We start from the raw sequence: 27,189 nt of genomic DNA on the forward strand, positions 1-27,189 counted from the left end.
GATTCATCTAGGACACACCTTCTCCAGCCTGCGAGAGCATCTTCATACCTGGAGGACTTGCTAAAACACAGCCTGCCGGCCCCGCTTCACCCAGGGTTCTGACCCAGCAGGTCTGGGGCGGCCCCGAGAGCCCGCCTTCCTAACAAGCTCCCAGCTGATGCTGGTGCAGAGAGCCACGGCCCCGAAAACCAAGTCACCTTCCTGGTCCTTCCCTCACCAAACGGTCCCCACAGCCCGTCCCTGGGCACCTTTCGTTGGGGCCTCACTAGATTTTGGAGACACAGAGAGCTCGAGGTAGCATCTCTTAATAAACATTTCCGAATTTTTAAGACTGCGTGAATCAAACGTGTCTGTGTGTTGGCCTTGGGTTCGTCACCTCTCCCAAATAACGGCTTCATCTACAATTCATGTTGGCCTCCACTCTACTAGTGTGTTTAAGATAGGATATTTTTGGCTCCTCTAGGGAATTTTTATGACCTAAAGCATATACATCTTCTCAGAAAGTGCTAAATTCACCCCCTTACATCTAAAACGTTTTAGTGTTGGTGATAAGCAACATTTAGAACCCTGTGTCATTCCCTAGTGTCCTCTCCAGTAAGAGTTGCCTCAACAGACCCGGCTGGGTCCACACTTCCCCTACCCCGTCACCCCTCAGGGACCCCATCTTGCTCAATCGTCGGCTCCCTCAGATCCCCGGAGAAGGGTGTGATTAAGTCATATCATAGTTGGCAAGGTTTGGGGACCCCCCACCCCAGACTACTGGTGGGGATGTAAAATGGTGTGCCCACTTTGGAGGACTATTTTCCTACATGGAGCAAAATTATAAATGCACGTGCTCTTCAGTTCTGGGATCTCAGCTGGGCATGTATGTAGATGGAATCAAAGGTGCACAGCCACGGAAAGGTGCAGGCAGCGTTGCTGGATCACAGCAAAGGCTGGACGCAGCCTACGTGTCCCTCGTAGAGATCTTAAATAGACCCACTGCTATCCACTCATAACAATATCCTCTAGTCCCTGGAAAAGGGTAAATTCATCTCTGTGTGCTAACACAGTGTGATCTCCATTACAAATTCATGCAAAAATAAGCCAGCTAAAACCCAAACCAAAGTGGCTCAGATAAGTGTGCCCGCCATATCACCGTTGGCATACAAAGCACGTAGTTGCAACACTGGCTTAATGTGACCAATTCTGGATTCTACTGAGATGATCATGTGGCTTGGTCTTCTTTAATCTATTTAAATATAGGACAATGCTGATCGGTCCCAGTGTTGATCTGTTTTGAAATTCCTCCTACAACCTCTATTTGAGCGTGATATATTCGTGATCCTGGATTTATTTTGCTATTTGCATCTTTGTTTACCTGTGAGATTGAGTTGTGACTTTTTCTCCCCTCCCTTTGCTGTCCTTCTTTGCTTTTGGTTTCTGGGTTCTGCTAACCTTATTCCTGGATTGAATGGCTTTCTCCATCTTTCTCTGAAATCGTGTGAGTGAGGTGGGAGCTAGCTGTTATTTGAAGGTTTGCTAGTTCTCACCTCACCGACCCTCTGAGGACTGGCTGGTGATTTTTAGGGTGGTGGTTCTCAACTGCGGATGATTTTGTCCCCCTCCCTGCCCAGGGAATATTTGGCAATGTCTGCAGACATTTTTGAATTAGGGTAGTGCTACTGGCATCTAGTGGATATTGGCCAGGGATGCTGATGACTGTCCTGCAATGTACAGGACAGCCCCTCCACACAACAGACAATTGTCCCAAAATGCCAACAGTGCTGAGAAACTCTTCTTTAGAGGGAACTTAGAACTTTGCCCACCATTATAATTTCTTCTGTGGCTATTTGTCTACTCAAATTTTCTACTTTGTCTTAATCTGCATTTGAAAATTTATATTTTCCTAGAAAAGTCTCCAAAGGAAGGAAATTTGGTACACTTTGAAAATGTTTACTCTGCATTCTTTCATAAAGAAAAAAAAAATAGTATTTTTTTTTTTTTTTAAATTGGGGTCTGACACTTTCACGCCTTTCAGAAGAGGGCAAAGGCACCTGTAGCCCCTGGTGCTCCTTGGGGTAAGGGAGAGATTTCTGAAGTACCCTTCACCTCCTGCCCCAGGACTCTCACCAGCTCTGCCAGGACAGGCAGGAAGATGATGATAGTGGCTGTGTTGCTGGCAAACTCGGTGAAGAAGGCGATGACAACAGTGATGAGCAGCACAGCCAGCACGGGTGGCACGTTCTCCAGGGGGTGCAGTTGGCCACCGATCCAGGCGGACAGCCCCGACTCCTACGGGGGTGAGGGGGGCATCTGGTCATACCCCCCACCCAGCGCCAGCCATGCTCCACAAGGGCTGGGGCTAGGAAGGAGGTTAGGATGGATCACATGATGACAGCAGTGACAACTATGCTTCTTCACAGACAGGGAGACTGGGGTTCAGAGAGGGTAAGTGACAGGTCCAAGGCCACACATTTGAGCTGACTGGCATCAGCTTCTCTGCTTGTTGAACTACAGTCTACTCCAACTCTGTAGGCCCAGGACCCAAACCCCTGGATCCCCAGATAATCCATTTGCTCTAAGAGCACCCCTAAGCTCCAACTTGACTGGGAGAGGGTAACTGGACCCTCTGTGGATCATGATTAATTGTAAAATATTAACACAATTTTGTATACAAAATATTCATTGTTAATCTTATCATTACATAATAATATATACAAGATATACTATATATCATCTGTAAAACAAATATCAAGGAGCACCTGGGTGGCTCAGTGGTGGAGCGTCTGCTTTCGGCTCAGGGCATGATCCCAGAGTCCTGGGATCGAGTCCCACATCGGGGTCCCTGCAGGGAGCCTGCTTCTCCCTCTCCCTATGTCTCTGCCTCTCTCTCTCTGTGTGTCTCTCATGAACAAATGAATAAAATCTTTAAAAAACAAAACAAAACAACATGTATCAGATATACATTAAATACAACACTATCAACATGATTATCAATAATAAAGATATTTGTGAGTAATGCTAAGGTTGATTATTACAATGATAACACAATATTGTATTATAAGAATCATCATTGCTGAGGCTTTACAGGTTGCTTGGCACTTGCATGAATTACCTCCTCAAGCTCTCTCAGCCTTCCCTATGTTACAGAGGAAGACACTGAGCCTGGCAAAGTTTTCTGACTTGCCTGCAATCCCCAAAAGTAATAACTTGAGATGTATTTCACACTCAGGGCCACATGCTTCCTTTTCTTCTTCTTTTTTTAAGATTGTATTTATTTATTTGAGAGAGGATGAGCAAGCATGGGCAGGGGAGAGGCAGAGGGAGAAGCAGACTCCCTGCTGAGTGCAGAGCCTGCTGTGGGGCTCCAGCCCAGGACTCCGGGATCGGGATCGTGACCTGAACTGAAGACAGACGCTTAACTGACTGAGCCACCCAGGCGCTGCCCCGGTGCCATGTACTTCTGTAAGCAAACACAGTCCTGCAAAGTTCCCTGTCACTTGGGCACCGTCCTCTGGACACAGCAGTTTGCCCCCCTTAATGTAGGGCAATGCCCAGAGGTGCTGACAGCCCTCCAGGACAGAGAAAGGACAGGTTAGATGGTCCCCTCTCTGGCTCCAGACTCCACCCCCACATCAGTGGTGAATTATCTCTCTGCTCTCTCTACTGACTTCTCCAGGAGTTACTCTACCGAGGAGTATTTAAATAATCACCTGTATCCTTATTATCTTATTTAATCCCCGTAAGAACTCTGTGAGGTTATATAATTACCTCCATTTTGTGGCTGAAGAAACTGAGGCACAAACTAGTGATGATTCACCTAAGTGAAAAGTGAAATGACTTGCCCTAGGATTGCAATCTTGAATTTAGAATCCGGCTCTTACTTCATTAGGCTGCCTCTCCAAAAAGATGATAATACTGATCACCACCACCATCATCATCACCATCATCGCCACCACCATCACCACCATCATCAACACCACCATCATCACCTCCATCCTCATTGAGGTGACTCTCCAGCAGGAAATGAGGGATGGGAAGGATATAAGTGTTTCTACTTGCTACAGCATTTGCTCCCTTCTCACTTACTCTCAAGTTCCTATAACCCCAATGTATTTGTAGGTAAGTTTATTTTGTTGGAGATTAAATGAGATACACATGAAGGTGCCAGAAGAAGACCAACTTTTTAATTCATGAGATAATAAAACTATAATAATAATGAAAGTAAGGGGGTTGAAGGTGGTCCTGGTTTTAGCACCTGGTATGTATCAGCTCTGTGCTGGGCACTTTCCACACCTCATGTCATCAACCCTCAAAACAGCCAATCTCATGGGTCATGGCCAACAAATATTTATAGAGCATGTTATGTACCAGGACTCTTCTAGATGCCAGAATAGCAGTGAGTAAGACAAATATGACCCTTGCCCTTGTGGATCTTACATTCCAGTAAGAGAGACATCAATAAGCAAACAAATGAGCAGGATAATCTGGGGGAATGAAACAGGAAGGAAATAGTAGGGTGGCTATAGGGAAAGTGGCTGCAGGGTAGGTTGCTTTAGATCTGCCAGGAAGGGCCCCTGAGTCCCCGTGGGACTGACCAGAAGGGCCAGGACTCAAGATCTTGGGGAAGAGCATTAGGCAGAAAGAAAGCAGATGCCAAGGCCCAGGGGTGCAAATAAGTCTAGTGTGGCTGACATTAAGAGGCCAGTGGGATTGGAAGGGAGCCAACAAGGAGAGAGAGGTAAGAGCTAACACCAGGGAAGCAGGCAGGGGCCAGGCCATGCTGGGCCCTGTGTGTAGACCAAGGAAGACTTCAGACTAGAGTCTAAATATATGGGGCATCAGGGGCAGTTTTACAGCAAGAGAAAGTGTACCGAGGACACTAAGCAGGTTTAAGTGAGTTGCCCAAGCTCGGAGCAAGCACTGGGATCTCCTTCCAGCCCTTCCGAGTCCACGCAGCCAGGCTCACCCTGGACCCCATCCAAGGACCTGGCCTGGTGAGGGCACTGGGCAGGGGCCAGGAAGCAGGATGTGCCATGAGTGCTCTGGTCCCTCCTGGGGCCGGCTGTGCTGGCCTGGGCAGGGGACGGTACCAGCAGGGGTGGGGGAAGGGGGCAGCTGAGACACAAAGCCCTTGTTGAACAAAACCCCAGTGGCTGCCCAGGGCTGGGCCAGAAGCCAACCTGGCCTCCCAGCGTGCTCAGTGGTCCTGCAGCCCAGCCCCCACTGAGAGTTCCCACCACATCCTGAACTCTCCGAGAAGCCTCTGGGGTACTGGACCATCTCCTTAAAGGTAAAGGGGTAACCCCCTGTCTCAGGGTCAGGCCAGGTTCATACCATCCCGATAAATGGCACCACTGCCCCCGAGTTGCTCAGGCAAGCACCTCCGTGTCACCCCTGAATCTGATTCCCCCTCTTCCCTCACATTCAGTTGTAATAACCAACCCTGTCGGCTATATTCTAAGTTCTCCAGATGCATCGGCTCGTTTAATCATTGTAACCAGTCTATGACACGGCACCATTATTATTCCCATTTTACAGATGAGGAAACCGAACCGCACAGCTAAGAGGAACAAGACCCATAACTCCTGCTCAGGCAGTCTGGCTCAACAGCCTCTGCTTTGCATTGCATGGCCTCTTCAGGACCTGGGTAACAGGGCACTTCCTTTGGGAAGCCTTCCCTGATACATCCCTCCGTAGGAGGCAGTAGTTGGAAAAGTCAGACAGGAGCCCAAATCCCACCAGGCTCTGCTACCTATGAGCTGTGTTACCTAGGATCAGTCAACCTTTCTGGACCTCGGGATTCCTAAAATGGAAATGAAGAAGAGTACTTTTGCTCAGCCATCCTTTTGCTTCTTTTGAAGTCTATACTATTGTGTCTGTATGTGTTATTTGTTGGGGGAAAATGAGTAAAACAAAAATATACGTCATAAAAAGGAGTCGTTGTGTAGAGAACTTGAATGTGCCACCTTGATCACCTTCAGGGAAGGCCTTGTGGCTGCCCCGGCATAACGGTTGAGCAGACCCCGGAGGCTGGCTTGCCCCAGCTCAGGGAGCACAAGCAGCAGCCAGCCTTCACTGTCAGCCCCTGAGGGCCTGTCTCAGACCTGAGAGTCATCTGCCCAAGGTCACACTCGCTCCTGGCACAGCTCACATACACACACTGATGCAGGGATGCCAGGGTAGGGCCTGGCCATCTCACATCTCAGACCAATCGGGACATCTCTGAAGGGCCAGCTCGGCTCCGTGCTCCCTGTGGGGTTGGTGGAGGTGTCATGGGCTCTGCTTATGGTCATGCTTCCCCTACCCTCATCCTCTCCTGCTTCCCCTCCCTCCAGAGAGGGGAGCCTCGGGCACAGTTGAACCCCTTCTCCCTTATCTCTGCATCTCTGAGCCTGCTCCCCAGAAGTGGGACCCCAAAAGCCACGGGATGAGGATTTAGAGAGAATGCACACAGAGTTCTCTGTGCTTCCTATTTGCTGTGTATCACACCAGCTATTGTGTTCTCTAATTACTTCCAAAACCCCCAAAGGGTAGGAACTTTGATCCAATTCATAGATGATATAACTGGCGCCCAGAAGGGTTTAGAAACTTGCCCCAAGTGCCCCAGCAAGGAGTGGTGGACCAGGGATTTGAATCCTGATACTCGATTCTCAAGCCTGAGCTTCTTACTAGTATACACTTTATGGATGTCTTTTACCATATCGCTGTTGGGAACTGAAAATTAAAATTGAATTAAAGAAAGTTATCTGAGAAGCAGTTTCAGTTTTCCTTCACCTTAATTTCAGATTGACCCTCAATTGGTTGTGTTCTTAAATGCCTTGGCTTGCAAGGAGAGATTTAGGGTGGGGTGGGGCCCAGCATCGTGTGCTGGAGGTTCAGATCCCAGCTCCAACAATCTCCTGGCTGCACAGAGGTATGCACGCTATTTAGCCTCGGGTTACCTCCGTTCCCTCATCTTTGAAGTGGGGGCAGCAATCACATCTACTTCAGCGCTGTTTATGAAGACTAACCGAGTCCCTATTTGCAAAGCGCTTCACGCAAGGCGTGCACTTGGGAAGTTCTTGAAAATGAACCATTAAGGGGCACCTGGGTGGCCCAGTCTGTTAAGCATCTGCCTTCGGCTCAGGTCATGATCCCGGGGTCCTGGGATTGAGCCCCACATCGGGCTTCCTGCTCAGCGGGGAGTCTGCTTCTCCTTCTGCCCCTCCCCCCACTCATGTTTTCTCTCTCGCTCTACAGTCTCTCTCAAATAAATAAATACAATCTTTTAAAAAGGAAAGGAAAGGAAAGGAAAGGAAAGGAAAGGAAAGGAGAGGAGAGGAAAGGAAAGGAGAGGAGAGGAGGAGGAAGGACTTAGAGGAATGATAGGAGCGGACACCTAGGGAACTGCTTGACCTGTCATTCTGTCCCTTCCCTTCCCGTCACACGTCCCTCCCTTACCCTTCCCCCCCCTCCCCTCCCCTCCTCCCTCCCCCCCCCCCTCCTCCCCTCCCTCCCCCTCCCTCCCCCCCCCCTCCCCCTCCCCCCCCTCCCCTCCCGAAAAGAAAAGAAAAGAAAAGAAAAGAAAAGAAAAGAAAAGAAAAGAAAAAGAGCTGTTAGGAGGCTGGACTCTGAAAGCTGACTGGCTGGAGTTTGGAACCCCAGCTCCTGAGCAGAGTTCTATTATGTGACCTCAAGAGAGTTGCTTAACTTCTCTATGCCTCGGTTTCCCCACCCATAAAATGGAAATACAAATATTACCCAGCCCCTAGGGTCAGCCTGAGAGTTTGAAGAGATAACCCGGAGGCCGCACCTCCTCTGAGCAAGGCCGGCTGACTCCGCACCTGCACAGCAATGGGAGCCAGTGTTTCCTGAGAGTCTGTGCTCCCCTCCCCTCGCTCTAGCCACAGCCCTGCCTCTGAGCCCACAGAGCCCTCTAGAACAACATTCATAATAACACTAGCCAATTAACATTAGGAATCTCTAACACTTACATCATAGTGGTTAAGAGCATGGGCCGCGGCACCAAACTCGCTGGATTCTAATCCTGAATCCACAGCACTGACCTTGGGCAACTCACTTTACTTCTCTGTGCCTCAGTTTCTCAATCTATAGAATGGGGATTGTAATGGCACCTCTTCCATAGCTGGTTGGGAAGTTTAAGTGGGTTCATGTGTGTAAAGCGTGAGGCATGGTGCCCGGCCCAGGGGGAGCACCATGTGGTGGGATTCCTCTGTGCTCAACGGAACCCCTGGAGCCAGGCTAGTAGGAGCCAGGATAGTAGGATGGATAGAAGCCCCGAGCTCATCTTGAGCTCCTTGAGAGTCGGGATCAGGCCTCACTCCTCTTTTTTTCTCCGCAGCACCAGGCCCTGGGTATGGGGCAGTGACACAGGAGCCAGGATTATCCCGATCTGGCAAAGGAGGAATGTGCCGGTGTAGCCTGTGCGCTCTGACCCGGAGCAGCTGGGCCAGGGCCCTGCGCCCACCCCCAGGCCTGCAGCCCGCTCGCTGCTCTTACCTCACAGCCTTTGGCCATGGCAAAGCCCCCGCCCAGGAGGAGGATGACGTTCCAGGGCACGGTGTCCTGGGCCTTTTTCCACGTCAGCAAGGGCTCTGTCTCTGCGTTGGAAGCTGAGTGGAGAAAAGACGCTTAGCCTGAAGACGGGACATGGGTCCCCTGTGACACACACTAGGGACACTCAGCCTGTGGAAGGGTCACCGGGGGATCCCTGGGTGGCTCAGCGGTTTAGTGCCACCTTCGGCCCAGGGCGTGATCCTGGAGTCCCGGGATCGAGTCCCACGTCAGGCTCCCTGCGTGGAGCCTGCTTCTCCCTCTGCCTGTGTCTCTGCCTCTCAATCTGTGTCTCTCATCTCTCATGAATAAATAAATAAAATCTTAAAAAAAAAAAAAAAGGAAGGGTCACTGGCCCCCGCAGCCCCATCTTTGCGGGGACACTTGATAGGAGGGAGTCTCCAGGAAGCCACAATCTGGCTCCAGTTTTTGATTTTGGAGCTTTAAGGGAAAAAGCCCCACGAGCATCATGAGGGGCCTCTGTTCTCTGCAGAACGAAAATAATTGTCATGGTTCCCACAGCGTGAGAACCTCCTAGAACCTGGACCCCCACATGTCCGTACAGGACCTCCTTTCAATTTCCCAAAACCCCTTTTGGGGCAGTGCTGCCTTCATCCTCATTTACAAGAGAAAAGGCTCTCTTTGTCACTGACCATGTGCAGAGAGGAAAAAAGTGGAAGGAAATTGGGGGAAAAGAGAAGCTAAGAGTATCTTTGGTTTATGGAATTCTGGGAGGATTTTTATTTCCTCAAAAGCAGCAGTGTCTGCATGCAGTGGTTAGAATGGGGACCAGCAAACTTCTGTAAAGGGTTAGGGAGCAGATACTTCAGGCTTTGCAAGCCTCTGCTGAACCAGGCTGCCACCAGAGCAGCCACAGGCAAGATACAGGTGAGCGGGGCAGCGGCGTTTCCAGGAAACCCTACTTAAAAAGGGGTGTGTGTTTGGCCACTCCCGTGTCGGGAGTCTAGGCCTTGAGACAGACCCTCCGGGGTGTTGGCTCACTGCACGCCCTTGAACGTGACCTTGCCTGCCTGAGCCTCCATTTCCTTGGCTGACACATGGCACAGAAACAGTCCCTGGAGGGCCCTTGTGAACACTGACGAGGCAATGACGGAGCAGCTGGTCTAGAGGGACGGTCCTGTCTAGTTCACATCTGAATCCCTGCGTCACTGCCTGGCACCTGGTGTGCACTTGGAAACGCTTGTCTGCTAATGTGATGTGATATGCATAGCCCAGTGTCCGGTGCAGAGAGAACACTCTTGAAATGGAACTGTCCCTGCAGGCAGCCACCAGGGAGGTGGGGAGGACAGGTCTGGCCCATGGTGGCAGTTCCCTACTTCTTAGGACAATTCCTTAAATTTTTTTTTTTTTTAAGATTTTATTTATTTATTCATGAGAGACACACAGAGAGAGGCAGAGACACAGGCAGAGGGAGAAGCAGGCTCCCTGCAGGGAGCCCGACGCGGGACTCGATCCCAGGTCTCCAGGATCAGGTCCTGGGCCAAAGGCAGTGCTAAACCGCTGAGCCACCTGGGCTGCCCGACAATTCCTGGTCACATAACTGTTGATGTTTTGTTTCTCCAGCTTTTTCCAAATTTCGAATTCTAAAATCAAAGCTGGAGATGTTGGGTGGCTCGGTCTGCTGCCTTTAGGCAATGAAGTATTATTTCATTAAAGAGGCAGACAAGGCCTGAAAAAGCAAAGGGACTTGCCCCACCTAGGAGGTAAGGGTCAGAGAGGGTGGGAGAGGCCCTGTCATCACGCAGATTGAATGAGGGACATGGAAAGCACTCGTGAGGCCACCTGTCCCACGAGAGGCACTCCACCTTCGCTCTGATTGTTTTCACTATGTTCCCATCCAACCATGCCCTTGCTGCTGTTTCTTAAAAGCACAGCCTCTAACTATGTGAATCTCACACTTCCAGCCCCACTGTATTCGAGTGAGCTGTCTGGAGCAGTGGCCGAAGGCACAGGCTCTGAAGCTGAACTAGATTTGAACCCCAGCTCTGCCCTTTGGCTGTGTGATTTGAGCTGCTGACTCTCTGAGCCTCAGTGTCCCCATCTGCAAAAGGGAGCAATCATGCCTCCTTGAAGACCCACTGGGGAGAAGAAACGGGTCCATGTGAGCAAAGGATTCAGCTCTGGGTGTGGCCCAGAGCAAGTCCTTGGTCATTCATTTCACAAATATATATTGAGGACCTACCACGTATTAAGCACTCCTCTAGGCACTTGGGGATTCAGAAGTGGCCAAGACAGAGAAAATCCCTCCCCTTAGAGAACTTACATTTCCAGGAAGGGAGGCAGATGAGAAACCAATAAATATCTCATGTCAGGAAATTTAATGTGTTATGAAGGAAAGAAAATAGGGTCGCGGGGTGGAGAGTGACAAGGGAGGGATGCTCTTCTGGGCAGTGCAGTCAGGGATGGAAGGCTTCTCTGGGGAAGTGTCATTTGGCCACGGTCTAAGCAAAGTGATGGGAGTGAGCCATGCAATATCTGGGGAAAGACTTGGAGGACAGAGAGGAAATGGAAGTCACCAGTGTCATCATCATCATCCACGGGCACAGTGCCCAGCACATAGTAGGCACTGCGTCGATACTTGCTGAGTGACCACAAAGGGACAGAAATGCAAGTGTAACTCCAACCCAGGCAAGGATGGAAGACAGTGGGTATAGTAAGAAAATCAAGGTTGTCCTGGACGCCTGGGTTCTACCCCCTGTCTCTGTTTAGCTAGCTGTGTGACCTTGATCGAGTCACTTTCCATGGAAACCGGCCACTCCCAGGCTCCATGTGAGTCCTGAGGGCTGAGCGCTAGAGCGCATCATTTCAAGGCTGTGCGAGCCCACTGGTGGCCAAAGCACAGGCGGTGTTCGTGGAGGGCCCCCTCTCTCCTTCCACTGGAGGCAACACCTGAAACTCCAGCCCGAAGAACCTTCTGCCGAAGTGGCATGCTGTGCCCCACAGACGGGCCAGACCCAACTCCTGGATGGGCTTTAACGCTCCTGTTCTGGGTCCACACCGTGTTTTCAATTCGAGTTAGTTGCCAATGTTTAAAATCAGGGAGATTGCATAAAGTGTTTTGCTTGTCTTGATAAATCAGGAAACCTGGCAAGATTAGTCCTGCTGTCCCGCATGGTGACACTCGGTGGAAACTGAGTCACAGCCGCCCTTTTATTTAAAGGGCATTGTCTTGCCAGTTCTCCACGGACCCCACAGCACCCTGACCCTGAAGTGAAGGGTCTTGCCACACACGAGCAGCCTTTGCTGCTCTTTTCCTCATATTGACGCTCTTCTCTGTTTCAAAAACTCTAAAGGAAAGCTGGGTGGGGGCGAGGCAGTGCAGGTGGTGGGTGTCATGAAGCACATCTTCCTGCCCCCAGTCGCTGCACCCAAAGCCATTACCTCCCTGTGGGCATCTGAGTTTGCAAGCTTTGTTCTATCAAACCACTAAAGCAAGAGGTGAAGAGTGTCCAAGGGACATGTTCGTCCTCTAAGTGGGAAGACAAGGCCCAGACAACCAAGGAACTTACTCAGGGCCACCCAGCAACTTAGTACCAGGGCTGGGCACCAGACGTCCTCGTCACAGGCCCTCACCGCAGCCTCGGCTGAGGAGGAGCTCTGAGCCTTCTGAGCCCACCCACAGGTGACAGAGCCGCGGATGGGACCTGACCAGGGCAGCCAGTCCACATGAGGGCTACGAGGCGGCCTGGTGGGAGAGCTGGCCAAATAAAAACAAGGCCGACCAAGCAGATTCTTACTCTCAGAGGTATGCATGGCAAGTGGAGCGACAGCAGGTGCACAGAAGTGAAGCTAAAAGTGAAAGGACATTAAAAAAAATAAAAGTGAAAGGACAGAGAGAAAGGGAGGCCTTGTGCTACGGGGGAGGGGGGGATGAGCAAGTGGATGCCAGGAGAACGTGGGCATCGTGACAGACGAGACATGGGAAGGGAACCCAGGTTCTAAAAAAAGCAGGAACTATACAGAAGCAGAAGCTATAAAGAGACCCAGAAGCAGTAGAAACCGGGGAGAGGCCAGGACGTGGTCTTCGGGGAGCATGATGAAGCCAGCTGGGAGGAAGACGGAGGAGCAGAGACGAAGCCTGCCCGGTTGCCCAATCTTTACCCACAGCCCGAGGCTCCCTGGACCCAGTGTTCCCTCGGCTGCAATAACTATTTCCGGGGCCCTGCGAAATCATCTACCTACTGATCCCCACGCCCAGACCTCCTCCTCCTCCTCCTCTGAAGCTGGAGCTAACCTGCCCTAGACTCTAGATGATGAACCTATTTCTGACTCTGGGTGCAGAGCTCATCCCACTGCCCCAGATGGAGCAGCCACTGTCACAGGTGGTAGGTGACAGCACCTTGTCTGGCAGACACACCTGCTGGGGACTCAGTGGGGGCACAGGCTGGCCATCTGAAGGCCAGCTTGCAGAGGTTTTGGTTTGGGGGGCTCAGTGGTCCTTTTAAACTGACCTGGAACGCTGCTAGGCTGTTGTGCCTCAGTCCCCACCACTTCCTATATCTAGCTTGAGATTTGTACGTCTGGTCCCTTAGGCGACGGAGTCAGAGTCCCAACTCCTGCCTTGGGCCCTGGTGTGGTGTGGGTTTTCTGTAAAAGAGTCAGAAAGTAAGTATTTTTTTGTATGGGTTTTGTGAGCCAAGAGGCAAAATCGAGGCTTTTGTGTAGATTCTTATGTCACTGAAGAAAATAAATGTCCACAAATTTCTTACTGAAGAAATAAACTTTATTTGTGGACACTGAAATCTGAATTTCGTGTAATGTTCATGTCATGAAATATTTTTCTTCTGATTCTTTTCAACTATTAAAAAATGTAAAAGCTAGTCTTTCCTCACAGGCTGTACAAAGCAGCCATCTGGATTGGCCAACTGTAGCTAACTCCTACCCTGGCCTGTCACCTCTGGCAGCCCCAAGCGCCCAGACTAGCTAACGCCTTGGACAGAGAAGAGGGAAGAAGTGGGACCACATAGTTAGTACAGTGGGGTTCAGGTCCCCGGCAGGGGCCCCGCCTCGAGGTCACTGATTACCATGTTCAGTCACAGTTCTCGCTGAGCCCACTGAGACCCCAGCCTTGACACCTTACCTTTTAAGTCAAACCACCACTTGAAAGAGGGCCTTTGGGATGGGAAGAAGAACAAGATGGTGACAATGGCCACTCCGGTGACAGCATCAGAAAGAAACCTACAATGACAAGGCCCCAAAGCATGTGACCCTCGGGCATCTCAGCAGGCTGCCAGTTTGGCAGATTTGCAAATGAGGATTTGTGGGAAGGGGGCATTGTTGGGGGCCACTCAGCACTGATACAACAGCCCCCTGGGATGCTGGAGCCCTCTCTCTATCCAGACTCTCTGAGGTGCTTTGAGGCTGCCTGTGACAAACAAAGGCTCATCCTCCTAGGAAGAGAGACTTGACCAAAGAGGGAAGAATCTAGGCATCTCCAAATATGGGATCTATGGAACTCCTGCCAATCACCATAACCAGGGCTTCTCTAAGAGCTTGTACGGATTTGCTCAGCTTCTGATTGCATCCCTCCTGGGATGGGCAGCCTAGTCCACAGATGCAGCCCCTTCACACCAGCAGAATGAAGATGGAAGCAGGCTCACGGCCCCACAAAATCTAATTACTGCCTTTGAAGGATCCACTGCGCATCTTATGGAGACATTAAGCTCACAGAAGTCCCAGAAACATCCCTCTGGGGCAGGCAGCTTTGATCTCAGATGAGAAATCTGAGGCTTAGCTCGCAGAAGCAACTTGCTCAAGGCCACACCATGGTCCATGCAGGAGACCGGCATTGAACCCAGATTTGTCTGGCTCCAGGCCCAATGAAGCATAGAGCCCCATGTCAACAAAAGCCCTTTCAGCCCACACATTTGAGAAGAGTATTCCAATGACCAAGAAACTGGAAAAGATAGTCAACATCACTGTATCAGAGAAATAGAAGCCCACTGCTAATGGAGCATCACTCGTCTGCTAACAACAGGCAAAAGTTGAAAGGGTAACGATAATACCTAATGGACAGGTTGGAAAACATACACTGGTGGTGTGAAAATAAACTGATTTAACCTGCTGGAGGGCAGCTGGCAACATATTTCAATATTTTACATGTGAATACCCCTTGATCCAGGTGTTATACTTCTAGGAATTGATCCTCAGGAGAACTGGCCTCCGATATACAGATTAGGTGCAGGGATATTCATTATGGATAAAAGGGGAAAATAATGGAAGATTTTTAGTACAGACATGTGTAAATAAATTGTGTATGATAATGTATATGTAACAGTGTATCTATAATGAAATACCCTGCATCTGTTTTTTTTAAAGATAGATCAATCTTTACGCATTGACATAAAAGTACAACCAAGATATTTTGTAAATAAAAAGACAGTTTTATTTGCAGTATTAGACACGATCCAAAAGGAATTGTTTAAATAGATTAAGATACTCTCATTCTATAGAATACTATGGAGGGTTTATTTATTTTTATTTATTTTGTTTTTTGTTTTTTATTTTTTTATTTTTATTTTTTTACTATGGAGGGTTTAAAAAGAGTGAAGTAGGTCAGAAATAGCAAGTTGCTTGTGATGATGTATTTGTACTTGCTAGTTTTTTGTAACATGTGTACACATGTCTGTGTGTGTATATCCTATATGTTAGACACCAAACTCTTAATTTGATAATCTCTTCATTTACTAACTTTTACTTTTTCAATTCAGCATTGTTTGAATTTTTTATAAGGAGTGTGCATAACATATAGTTGAACAAAAAAGAAAAAGGCAGATCACAAATAAATTGTCTACAGTAATCACATTTCTTTAAAAAAATCTTCTGTTTAGATAGGTTTCTTTTTAACTAGTTTGCATGTATTTTTACAATTAGCTTTATTGAAATATATTTAACATGTAATAAAATGCACCCATTTAAAGGACATAGCTTAAATTTTGGCTAATGTATACTGTCCTGTAACCAACCACCAATGGGATTAAGATATAGAACAGTTCCTGGATAGGCATTTTTAACTCAGAATTGGAGACTGAGTTTCTAGGTGATTTTTGCTTTCTTTGTATTGTTGGAATGTTTACAACACCTACTTTTCATTTGAAAAAAAATACAGTATCTACATTTTGGAAAATAAGACAATAGTAGTAAGAGCCACTTCTCTTGGCTCTGTGAAATGACATTGCTTCTTCCTCATAATAACTCACATGAGATCAGAACCTTATTCACCCATTTACCTGGGGTTGTTTGAGGCTCCAAGAGTCCCCTGTGTAGAACTGCTCTATCCAATAGGGCAGCCAGTGGCCACATGTGGCTAGTAGACACTTGAATTCTGGCATGACCAAACTTAGATGTGTTACCTTATAAAAACACACACCAGACTTTGAAGATTTAGTATGAACAAAAATAAAATATCTTGATAATTCTTTATATAGATTCCATGTTGAAATAATATATTGGGTTAAATGAAATATATTACTAAAATTAAGCTCATTGTTTCTTTTGACTTTTTAAATGTGGCCACTAAAACTGGGAAATTATGTATGTGGCTGACATTATATTTCTATCAGATGGTGCTGATGGAAATCATCAGATCTCACTGAAACCAGAGGACATATGTCCTATCTAATTCTGTTCTGACACACCAGAATCTGATGTGGTGGCTCACTCACTCATCTAAAAATGCTTCCCAATCTTAGCCTTTGCTCATTTGTTGCACGGGGTTTTCTACTTACCTCACTGCCTGCTTCTTCCAGGTCTCTCCTCTACCCAGCCCCTAAATGTTGGGGGTCCTCAGAGTCTTCTACACTCTCCCTTTACTCTTCCCTAGCTGATCCCATTAGTTCCTATGGATTTAAATTTCAAATTTATGGGATGACTCCTGGATTTATACCTGCAACTCAATACCTCCTTTGAGCTCCGGGCTTGTGGTTCCAGCTGCCGGTTGCAGTATTTGAAAGACATATTTGACTTGACAAGTCTAACCCAAGTCCAAAATCAAATTGTTGATAAGCTGCCCACTGTCTCCTAAAGAAGGTTCTTCTCCAACTAACCACCATCCATGCAGGTGCTCCTTCCCTCACGTCCCCAAATCCTATTGGGCAGCAAGAGCTATCATTTCTAACTTCCAAACAGATCTTGATGGTTGCCTGTCCAGTGCTACCATTTTTATCATGCTGGCAAGACCCAGTGAGCATCTTCTGTAAAGGGGCGCACAGTAAGGCACGCACAGTAAAGGGGCACACTCTTGACTTTGCAGGCCATGTGGTCTTTGTCCTGACTCCACTTTAATGTTGCAATATGAAAGCAGCTGTGAGCAATACCTAAATGAGCCGGTGTGGCTGAGTTCCAATGAAACTTTATTCATAGACACTTACCTTTGACTTTCATATAATTTCTATGCATCGTGAATATTTGTCTTTTGATTTTTACCCATTTAAAAATGGAAAAGCCATCCGAATACAAGTGGTGGGCCAGAGTTGGCCCATGAGCCTTAGTTTGCCAGCCCTGTCCTAGATGACAGAGGGTCATCTAGATGGTGTTAAAGCTCTTACCTCTTTTCCCCTATCCATCCCCTAGCAAGTAGAGCTAATCCTTTATTGAGTTCATTCCTTGTGCCATTCTAATCACTTGACATGAGCTACCTCATTGATCCTTGGAACAATCCAATAAGAATTGTACTTTGATAATTCCACTTTACAGATAAGAAAACAGAGGCACAGAGCCTCCCTCACAGAAAAGTTTCTCCCCCAAAAAAAGAAAAGTTTTCCTCATCCAAGAAGACTCTCCAGGACCTGGCTCTTGCCTGCCCTTTCTGTGATGTCTTGCTGATTTTCCTCCCTTCCCACTGAGCCTTGGTCACATGGGGCTTCCTTCAGTTCCTCAAATTAAGTTCCTGCCCTCTGGCTCTCAGTAGACATTCCCAACATGCCTCCAGTGCTTATTTCTACTGGGAACTTTGCTTCCTCCCAGAACTAGCCACAGTCAATGCCCACGCCTCATTCCTTTATAATATAGTCCTCTTGCTCTTTCTTTCTTTGTGCTCATTGCAATCTGCAGGGGTTTGCTGTTGAACTATTTGCTTTTGTCTGCATCCCCAGCATCTAGCACAATATGTAGCACACAACAGGTGCTCCATAAATGCTGACTGATTGAACAAACTCATGAGTCAATGAATGAATGATGTGCTCAGGGTACCACCATTTACAAGCTGCAGAGCTGGCATTTGAACTTAGTTTTGCCTGACTCCAAAGGCAAAGCTCCTGACACATGAGAACCCAAAATGTTTTATCATCAGAACCTAAATTTTTTAGAGGGTAAAAGTTTATAGTCACAGGGGACCAAGGATATACGCCTAGCCCAGCCCTTTCCCCTCACCCCCAGCTACACTGTCTCTCCAGCTCTTGGTGGCCCATCCCAGAATCTTCCCTGTTGGGGCTCCACCCTCAAGTTCCCCAAGTCTCACCCAGGGGTGAAGAAACTGGCCCAGCCAGGGATGAACTTCGGATCCCGGGAGAAGAGGAGGATGGCGAACATGCAGAAAAGGGTGAACACAGCCTGTTCGGCAAACCTGTGGCACAGATAAGGCAGGCGCTATGCTGATGGCAGGCTTTGGGCGGACCACCGCGTGGGGAGGTCTGAGGCAGGTGCCTGCTGGCTGTGACCTGGCCCCTGGCCCTGCCTCTGAGAAGCTGCGAGAAGTAATCTACTCCTCAGAGTGAGGGGAAGGGTATCCTGGGGTGTAAGGGGATTCCTGCAAGGGGCTCCCACACTCCCCCAAGCTCCTACCTGAGCATCAGTCACCACCTTCCCCCCAGGTTATTTATATCATTCCCACCAGGAATTTCCCAAGGTCCTAAGGAGAATCACTAGAGAGAAAGGAAAAGCAAAGTAGAGGCAGAGTCAGAAAAAAAGGAAATAGAAACAGAGGGAGGCGAAAGAGAGAGGAACAGTCATACATGCAGGGGAAGATGGATGTGCAGAGGAAGATGGATGTGCAGAGGGCAGACACAGACAATCTTCAAAAGTCGGAGTAAACATCTACCCAAAGTGGCCATTCCACAGACTGGGGAGCAGGGCCCAGAGAAGGTTAGTGCTTTGCCCGAGGCTACACAGCAGTTCGTGGCAGGGCCAGCTCCTGGGCGCAGACTTCCTAACTCCTAGGTATTCTCACTGAATGGAAAATGTGCTCTGAGAAAGGTCCCAGGAGGTTGTGTTGGGGATCCTGCGTGCCAGGAGGGAAACAGCGCCCAAACTGGACAGGTGGCAGGTCCCCACCCCAGGTACACCCTGAGGGGCTTCCTGGGCCAGGACAAGAGGCTGACTGGCTAAGCCACCCTCTTACCCTCCATCTTCAGGCTGCCAGGCCATCGTCTTGATTCCCCTGGAACTCAGCCCCCAGGGATCCAGAGGTCGGGGTGGGAGGTGGCTCTCCTGAAAGTCTATGCTGGGCTCCCCCCCACTACCAGGAACCCCGGTACCACGCACTTGATGGGCCCCAGGTTCTGGAATTCCTCCCGAATCACAGCTCGAGCCCTGTCTTCTGCAACACTTTTGATCTCAGATTTCTTCTTCCTCCAGCCCCTGAAATGGAGTAGGGAGGTTAGGAGCAGCCACTGCAAATGTGAATAACCCCTCGACTCCCCACCACTCCCTGGCCAAGCCTCATTTTCTCTGTTCTGGAGATGAACAGCCTGCTGCTGAGTGGCCTTCCTCCCTGTGTCTTCCCTTTCTAAAGTCTGTTCTCCCCACTGATAGCCTCATTGGCCTTGTAAAAATGTGGATCTGCTCATAGGACTCCCAGGCTTACAGTTCTTCAGGGAGTCAAAAGGACACGTGAATAAAACCAACGGAACAAAGTCAGAAGTCCAGAAATAGGCTGGGGATTTAGTCTATGGTCAAGTTGGTATCTCAGACTGGTGTGGAAAAGATGGTCAGTGGTGGTGACATACAGATCAATGGGATGGAATTGGGAGTCCACATATAAACCCATACTTCCATGCTCAACTGGGTTTTGGTAAGAGTACCAAGACCATTCAACCAGGCAAGAAAAGTCTTTTCACATATGATGCTAGGGCAACTGGATAGCTACGTGCAAAAGGATGAACGTGGACCCCTACCTCAAGCCATATAAAAAAGTTTTAAACTCAAAATGGATAAGACCTAAATATAAGGGCTCGATGTATAAAAATTTTTTTTCTTTTTCTTTTTTTATATAAAATTCTTAGAAGAAGATATGGGGCTAAATTTTTCTGGTTCTGGATTAGGCAACATTTCTTGATATAATAATGCTAAAAGCTCAAGCAACCAAAGTAGATAAATTGGACTTTGTCAAATTTTAAAACTTTTGTGTGACAATAAATAGCACTGGAAAACTGGGTGGCCACCTGAAACAAAGAAATGAAGTTGGATCCAAACCTCACATTGCACCCTAAGGATAAACTCTAAACAGGGCAGCCCTGGTGGCTCAGTGGGTTTGGCACCACCTCCAGCACAGGGCGTGATCCCGGAGACCCGGGATCGAGTCCCACGTCAGGCTCCCTACATGAAGCCTGCTTCTCCCTCTGCCTGTGTCTCTGCCTCTCTCTCTCTCTGTGTCTCTATGAATAAATAAATAAAATGTGTTTTTTTTTTTTAAAGGATAAACTCTAAACAGGTAAAAGATTTCAGTGTAAAAATCAAAAAGCAAGCAAAAAACTAGATTAAAACATGAGATTATTTTTTTACAACTCCTGTAATGGGAAAATCTGGTACTGAAAATTCAGAAGTCACAATGAGAAAGATTGAGAAATTCAGCCATAAAAATTTTCTAGGGACACCTGGGTGCTTCAGTTGGTTGGGTGTCTGCCTTCTGTTCAGGTCATGATCTCAGGGTTCTGGAATTGAGCCTTGCATCAGGCTCCCTGCTCAGCAGGGAGTCTGCTTCTCTTTCTCCTTCTGCCTCTTTCCTGGCTTGTGCATTCTTGCTCTCTCTCACACTCACTCTCTCTCTCTCTCTCAAATAAACAAAATCTTTAAAAAAAGTTTTTTTTTCTTTTTTTGAGAGATTTTAGTATTCATTAGAGACACAGAGATAGAGGCAGAGACATAGGCAGAGGGAGAAGCAGATCCTTGTAGGGAGTCGGATGTGGGACTAGATCCCCAGACCCCAGGATCATGCCCTGAGCCAAAGGGAGATACTCAACCGCTGAGGCACTCAGATGTCCCTTAAAATTTTTTTTTTCTAAGAAATTCTTCATGGAAAAAGCACCATAAGCAAAGTAAAAAACAAATCAGGAAAAAATATTTGCAACTTATGTTGCAGAATAAACACTAATATTTCAATATATAAAGAGTGCTAGAAATCAAGAAGATCAGGACCAATAATCCATTTGAAAAAATATACAGAGGATATAAACACACAGTTTAATAAGCCACAAGAAAGAAAATACCAGTGGCCCTAATGAAGATTGGAAAACTTTTCATGTTGCCCTCCAATATGAAAAGTTACTCAAAAAAAAAAAAAAAAAGAAAAGAAAAGAAAAGTTACTCAAGTGACTCTTAATAAAATGAATGCAAATTGTTTTTCTCTTATCAGATTGGCAAAAATCCACTGCTGCATGGAAGCAGATACTCTCATCCATCATAAACAGGAGAACAAATTCATATTTGTACAAATTCGTAGGAGAACCATCCATCATAAATAGGAGAACAAATTCTCCAAATTCTATGGATAATGACTTGATAATATCTATTAAAAGGAAGATGTGTTTATAATGAGACTCCAAAGTCTCACCTATGGAAATTTACTTTAGAAAAATACGCGCTAATATACAAAATCGTATCTGTATTGGGAGACTAGTCACCAGAAAATATACTACATCTGCTTCTATTTATTTACAGAAACTCTGGAGGATTACCCAAGAAACCAATAAAAGTAGCTGCCTGTTTTGGGGGAAGTATTGGGTGAATGGGTAAATGAAGACATGGTTGGGAAGAAGAATTCTCACTGCCTATCTCTATGCATCGTTTTGATTTTTGAACCATGTGTATGTGTTGCTTATCCAAATTAAAACAACAACAACAAATGAATGTATTTTTAAAAAATCCTCACTATGGCTCTTTTGTATGAAGATCAAACCTCCACAAGCCTCTCAATGATCCAGCCCAGGGTTTCTCCACCTTGGAACTAATTAATATATTGGGGCGGGATCTTTCTTTGTTGTGGGGTGGGATGATTCCTTGCTGCAGGAGGCTGACTTGTGTTTTGTAGATCCTGTAGAATTGCAGAATGTCTACTCACTAGACGCCAGTAGTACTTCCTTAGCAGTGACAACCAAAATGTTGGTAGATACTGCCGAATATCCCTTGGTGAAGGAGTTTGGGGTGGGGGTTTGGGGTTCATTTCCAGGTGAAAACTTCTGCCTTGTTCCCTGACCTCATCTCCCACAGGTCTCCCTCACCCCCTCAACTCAGTCACTTTAACCTTTCAGTTCCAAAACATCCCTCACTACCTGCAGCCTCAGGGCCTTTGCACTCACTGTTCTGTCTCCTTGGAATGTTCTTCCTCATGCCCACATATCCTTTCCTTCCTTTACCGAATTAGGTCTATTCATTCTTCATGTCCCTTCCCCAAAGAAGCTCTCCTGACCTCCCAGTGAGGAGAGAGTCCTCCAGGGCATATCTTCACATCTCACTGTCTTTTCCTTCACGGCACTTCCAACTGGCATTCCTGCTACACTTGGCTGTTCCCTGTCTGTCTTCCCCACGTTGAGTGCAAGCTCCCCAAGGGCAGGGATGTTTCTGCCTCGCCCACTGCTACATGCTCGACACCCGGAACAGTGGTAGGCACACAGGAGGTGCTCAGTAGATATTTGCTGAGTGAAGATGGTGTCATGACATTGGCCTGAAACTTCTCTGTCACCCAGAAACACGTCTGCCACTGAACTTCCCTCTACCTGCGTTTCGTCCATCCTCTCGTGGCTGAGTTCTGCAGATGCCTGCTAGATTGAAACAGGTAGACTGGACAAACAGGCTCTATTTCTGGCTCGCTCCTGGACACTTTGTACATCCTCCCTCATTCAGACTTGACTTTAGCTGAAGCTAACTTTTAGCCCCAATCTAAAGTGAAGACATTAAACCTCGGGGGGGGGGGGTTACCAAATTGCTCGAGGTCACACGGAAGCGTGATTTGAATTCTGATCCATCTGAGTCCAAGGTCAGAACTTGCTTCTCTGAACTAACTTGGGTCTTGAATCCCGAGTTTCTGCTCTGAGGATTTCTGGAAGGCATCTGAGTCAAAGAACACCGTGATCAGAGCCTTCCTATTCTCAAACATCTTCACATCCCTTTGATCTAGAGTAGCATCTACTGGTTCCATTTAACAGATGGACAAATGAAGGCCCAGAGAGATGAGGGGATGGAGTCGGAGAATGACTCCACGACATACCTGCTACCCTCAGCCCTGAACTGTGTAGTTCCTACATTAGGATGCCCCAAACTCCAGGCATCCGTAGCCTGCCTTCACAAATGTTCCCATAACCACATACCACCTGGGCTCACATTTGCTTAATATTTTCCTCTAAATAGATTCATCATTTTAGATTCTTCATTTTAATGAACGAAATGTATGTAACCAGAAAACTTTCTATCGCTCCCATAAATGGAAAACAAGAATCATTTGTCATAAAAAAAAAGTAATCGTAAAAATAAATACATGATAGCAAAGCGATTATTACACTCTGCCTAGACACCATTGCTGGCTTAGGTCTCTAGAACTGACGCTTGCTCTTTGTTTGAAAAGCTGATTTGGAAATGTTAGAGAGGTATTACAGTTTCCCCACCACCCAACTGAGACTCGTTCCATTCTATGAGAGTTGATAAAGGATTCTTTTTCTCACAATACGAGCTGATGTTATTTAATACCTTGTCCTCACGCCACCCCAAATTATCTCCTGTACCAGGGCCCCATAAAATGGGAGAGAGTGCTCCTCTCTCTCCTCCCATAAGAGTGTTTATCATACTTAAAGGACAGGGCTGTCTGTAATTACCAATGATGGGTGGTCTGGGTGTAGCAGGCAGGTCACATCATCCACAATCCTCACATCCCTGGGAGGTGAGGTCTACTATAGTCACCACATAAGAAAAGAACATGAGGGTGCCTGGGTGGCTTAGTGGTTGAGCACCTGCCTTTGGCTCAGGCGTGATCCCTGGGTCCTGGGATCAAGTGCCACATCAGACTCCCTGCAAGGAGCCTGCTTCTCCCTCTGCCTATGTCTCTGCCTCTCTCATGAATAAATAAATAAATAAAATCTTAAAAAAAAATAAGGGAACATTAAATTGCAGTGACGATCCTCCATTTCCATAGGAGGAAACTCGACTTGAGAAGACCACTCTCTACCCAACGAGAAGGAACCTGGAACTCCAGCTGGGCTCAGCGCTTGAAGTAAGCTTGAAGGGTACCTCAAGGTCATTCCTCCATACAGGAAGGAGATCCACAGCCAGCCCACCAACAGGAACAGCACCATGAGGGGGAAGGCGAAAATGAACCAGGAGCCGAAATTCACCACATCGCACTGTGGGAAGAAACTGGGGAAAGGGGAGCGATGAGAGCCAGCCCAGGCCAGCCAGGCCGATGTATAGCACATACATACAGGTGGCTATTTCCGAGCTAGAACACCGAAGTTTATATATAGAAACTAGAATATGCTTAATATTAACAGTGGATTGAAGGTATTTCAATTTTTTTCCTGACATTTTCTGAGTGTTCTGTAACGTACCTATATAATCAGAGTAAAGTAACAAAATGTATTTGGGGAGCAAAGGCCAAGGGGGTTGCCCAGGGTAGCTCTTTTCCCACCTCCCCACGCTCCTGGCTAGAGAATCAGAACCCCCTGTTACTTGGCATTCATTTTAAATCCCCCCCCTTCTAGACCAGAAGGTCCAAGCTTATGCAATTAAATGTTGCATGTGATTCACATGTGATTTGCATGTGATTTGTTCAAAATCCTTCACATTTGATATTTTTACTTATACCTCCAGCATTTTTTCCTTAATTTCTTTTCAAGCTGGAACAAAGTTCTGCTCACATCAGGGTGGGCAGGCAACCTGAAAACCCTCTGGCAGCAACTGCTCCCCTGCTCTGTCCATTCCTTCCTATGTCCCAACTCGGTATCTGCCCCCGGAGGCCCCAGAGCCCACATCTTTCCTGCCCAACCCTGGGGATGTGCTCCAGCTTTGTCCTCTAGGCCGAATGGCCCTTTGCTGGCACTTCTCACTGAGGACACTAAAAAGCCAACCCAGATTGTCTCCACGTCTCAAGCAGGAGGCCCATCTTGGCTTCCGGTTTTTCAATCCTTAAGCAAAAAACACAAAGCACAGCCAGACCTTGCTCAAAGATGAAAAGACACCAAAGGTGTGCTGTGGGCTTAAGTCAATCGGGGCAATAGTGATGCCTGGCCCCCATCCACACCTCCTGAATCAGAATCTCTGCAACTGAGGCCCAGGCATATTTTTTTCACCCTCCAGGCTAACTCTAATATGTACCCCTGGCTGAGAATCACTGGCTTCTATCATCAAGTCTGAAAATCAAAAAGATTTTAGAACGTGAGAATATGGTGGAAAATTAAGGTTTTAAAATTGGCTCAGGAGGTACCACATGGGTGTACTTAGAATTTCTCATGAAAATCACTTGATTAAAAGTGATAACGAACCTGCTTTCAGGAAGTCCAGCCTTCCCTCATCATCCTAGGAAGTCCTTGATTCTTTGGTTGATTACCGGGATAAAGAAGTTGGCCAGAGCCTGGGGCCATGTTGCATATTAAATACTTCTGTTGTGTTTGTTTGCCAAATGCTTACGTTTATATTCATGTGGATTAAGTGAACACATGATGCATCTCCACTGCAGGGGAATCTTAGAATCCCCACTTCTCAAAATCCTGGAATCTGAAAATCTTAGGAACAGAATCTTTTTTTTTTTTAAATAAATTTATTTTTTATTGGTGTTCAATTTGCCAACATATAGAATAACACCCAGTGCTCATCCCATCAAGTGCCCCCCTCAGTGCCCATCACCCAGTCAGTCACACACCCCCCCCCCCCCCCCGCCCACCTCCCCTTCCACCACCCCTAGTTCATTTCCCAGAGTTAGGAGTCTCTCATGTTCTGTTAGGAACAGAATCTTGAAATACTGGAATTGTTTACATCTGCAAATGAAGAGGCTTGGGATAATAGAGTTGACGACTCATGCCATCTGAGAATCCTTCTCTTTTATTCTCCTGCCCTGACAGCCAGCCATCCAGCTACTATTTGAACCACTTCAGTGCTGGGGAAACATAGCTCCTGGCCTGTGCACCTGGTTGCGAAGCTTCTTCTGGGACCTTACAGCCACATCATGTCGTTTCTTTGCTGCCAGCTTTCCACTGACGCCCCAATCTCACTGTCAGGAAAAGCTGGGGTCCTAACAACTTACCTTATCTCCTCCCACAATTCCCTTTGCCTCTTGAACCCCAGCCTCATCGGTTTTGTGTGGCTCACCTTTGAACAGGCTAGTCCCTGTCTGGAATGCTCTTCCCTCCTATGCTCACATAGCTCCTAGGTCTCAGATGTCACCCTGTTAGAGAGGTGGCACATCCCTGACCAGTCTATATAAAACAGCACCCACTCCTGTCCCTTCCACACCCTCATCCCCACTTTATTTTATTTCATAGCTTATCGCACCGACATATTATATATCCATTTCCCATTTCCTTTATTGCTTGTCTCTCCCACCCAAATGGAACTTCCCCAGGGCCAGGACTTTGCTGAGTCTGTCCACTGCTGGGTCCCCAGAAGTCTGGCCAATAGAAGGCATTCAGTACGGATTTCCCCAATGTTGAGATGGAGAGGGAGAGAGGCGGGAGGAGCAAGAACTCGAGTGCCAGCCAGGGCACACTTGCCTTTACCTTTTGAGCTGGCCAAGTAGGATGAGGTTGGGGGCCGTGCCTGTGAGGGTCGCAGTGCCCCCAATGCTGGCCGAGTAGGGGATGGAGATGAGGAAGCCCTTCCAGATGTTCCTGCGGTATTCCTCCTCCTTCTTGCAGTCTGCCAGAAGGTCCAATGGAGCCTCAGCTTCGGGACAGTCTTTGCTTTAAACAAACCCAAAGAGAAGCCATTCAGAACACAATCAGAATTCCTGGCCTCCTGGGGAAACAAACCAGTCGGGTTGGGAAAAGGAAGTGGTCTTCCTTGAAGGCAGGTCAGCAGGGCATCAAAAGCCTCTAAAGATGTGCAAACTTTCAGCTCAGGTAGTCTAAGAATTTATCCTAAAGAAGTAACTGGGCAGGTGCCTCAGGTGTGGGTATAAGAGACTATCCAGAAATAGTCTAGAATAGTATTCACTTAATTGTTTTAATCTATCTTTGAGAGTGAGATGTGGGGTATATTTTTATTTTTGCTTAAAAGTATTCTTTTAAATTGTGCAATTATAAAATTTTTGTAAGTGGCACTAACTATATACTAGAACAACCTACATCTCCATCCAGAAGGGATTGGCTCAATAAAAATGATCGTCTTTCGGAATGGGATGTCAGCATAGTTATTAAAAAACAAGATCTAGGTGGATGTTTATTAAGATGAAAGATGTCTATTATGTAAAGGGGAAAAGGGTCAGTAACTGCACCA

The 27,189-nt window shown here is 47.3% G+C and overlaps 1 protein-coding gene across 2 annotated transcripts in view; it reads right to left on the reverse strand.

Moving 5' to 3' along the window:
- SLC13A3 (solute carrier family 13 member 3) overlaps positions 1–27,189 on the reverse strand; it is a 74,888-nt gene that overhangs the window by 4,896 nt on the left and 42,803 nt on the right. For both annotated transcript variants that reach the window (XM_038572506.1, XM_038572507.1), the window contains exons 5-11: positions 26,472–26,654; positions 23,992–24,117; positions 19,039–19,134; positions 18,017–18,121; positions 13,640–13,737; positions 8,485–8,597; positions 2,113–2,274 (exon numbers count right to left, since the gene is read on the reverse strand). In XM_038572506.1, coding sequence (XP_038428434.1) covers positions 2,113–2,274; positions 8,485–8,597; positions 13,640–13,737; positions 18,017–18,121; positions 19,039–19,134; positions 23,992–24,117; positions 26,472–26,654 — 883 coding nt within the window. The remainder of the gene's footprint in view (positions 1–2,112; positions 2,275–8,484; positions 8,598–13,639; positions 13,738–18,016; positions 18,122–19,038; positions 19,135–23,991; positions 24,118–26,471; positions 26,655–27,189) is intronic.

The sequence above is a fragment of the Canis lupus genome, chromosome 24 (genome assembly GCF_011100685.1).
Source record: "Canis lupus familiaris isolate Mischka breed German Shepherd chromosome 24, alternate assembly UU_Cfam_GSD_1.0, whole genome shotgun sequence".
Classification (NCBI taxonomy): Eukaryota; Metazoa; Chordata; class Mammalia; order Carnivora; family Canidae; genus Canis; species Canis lupus.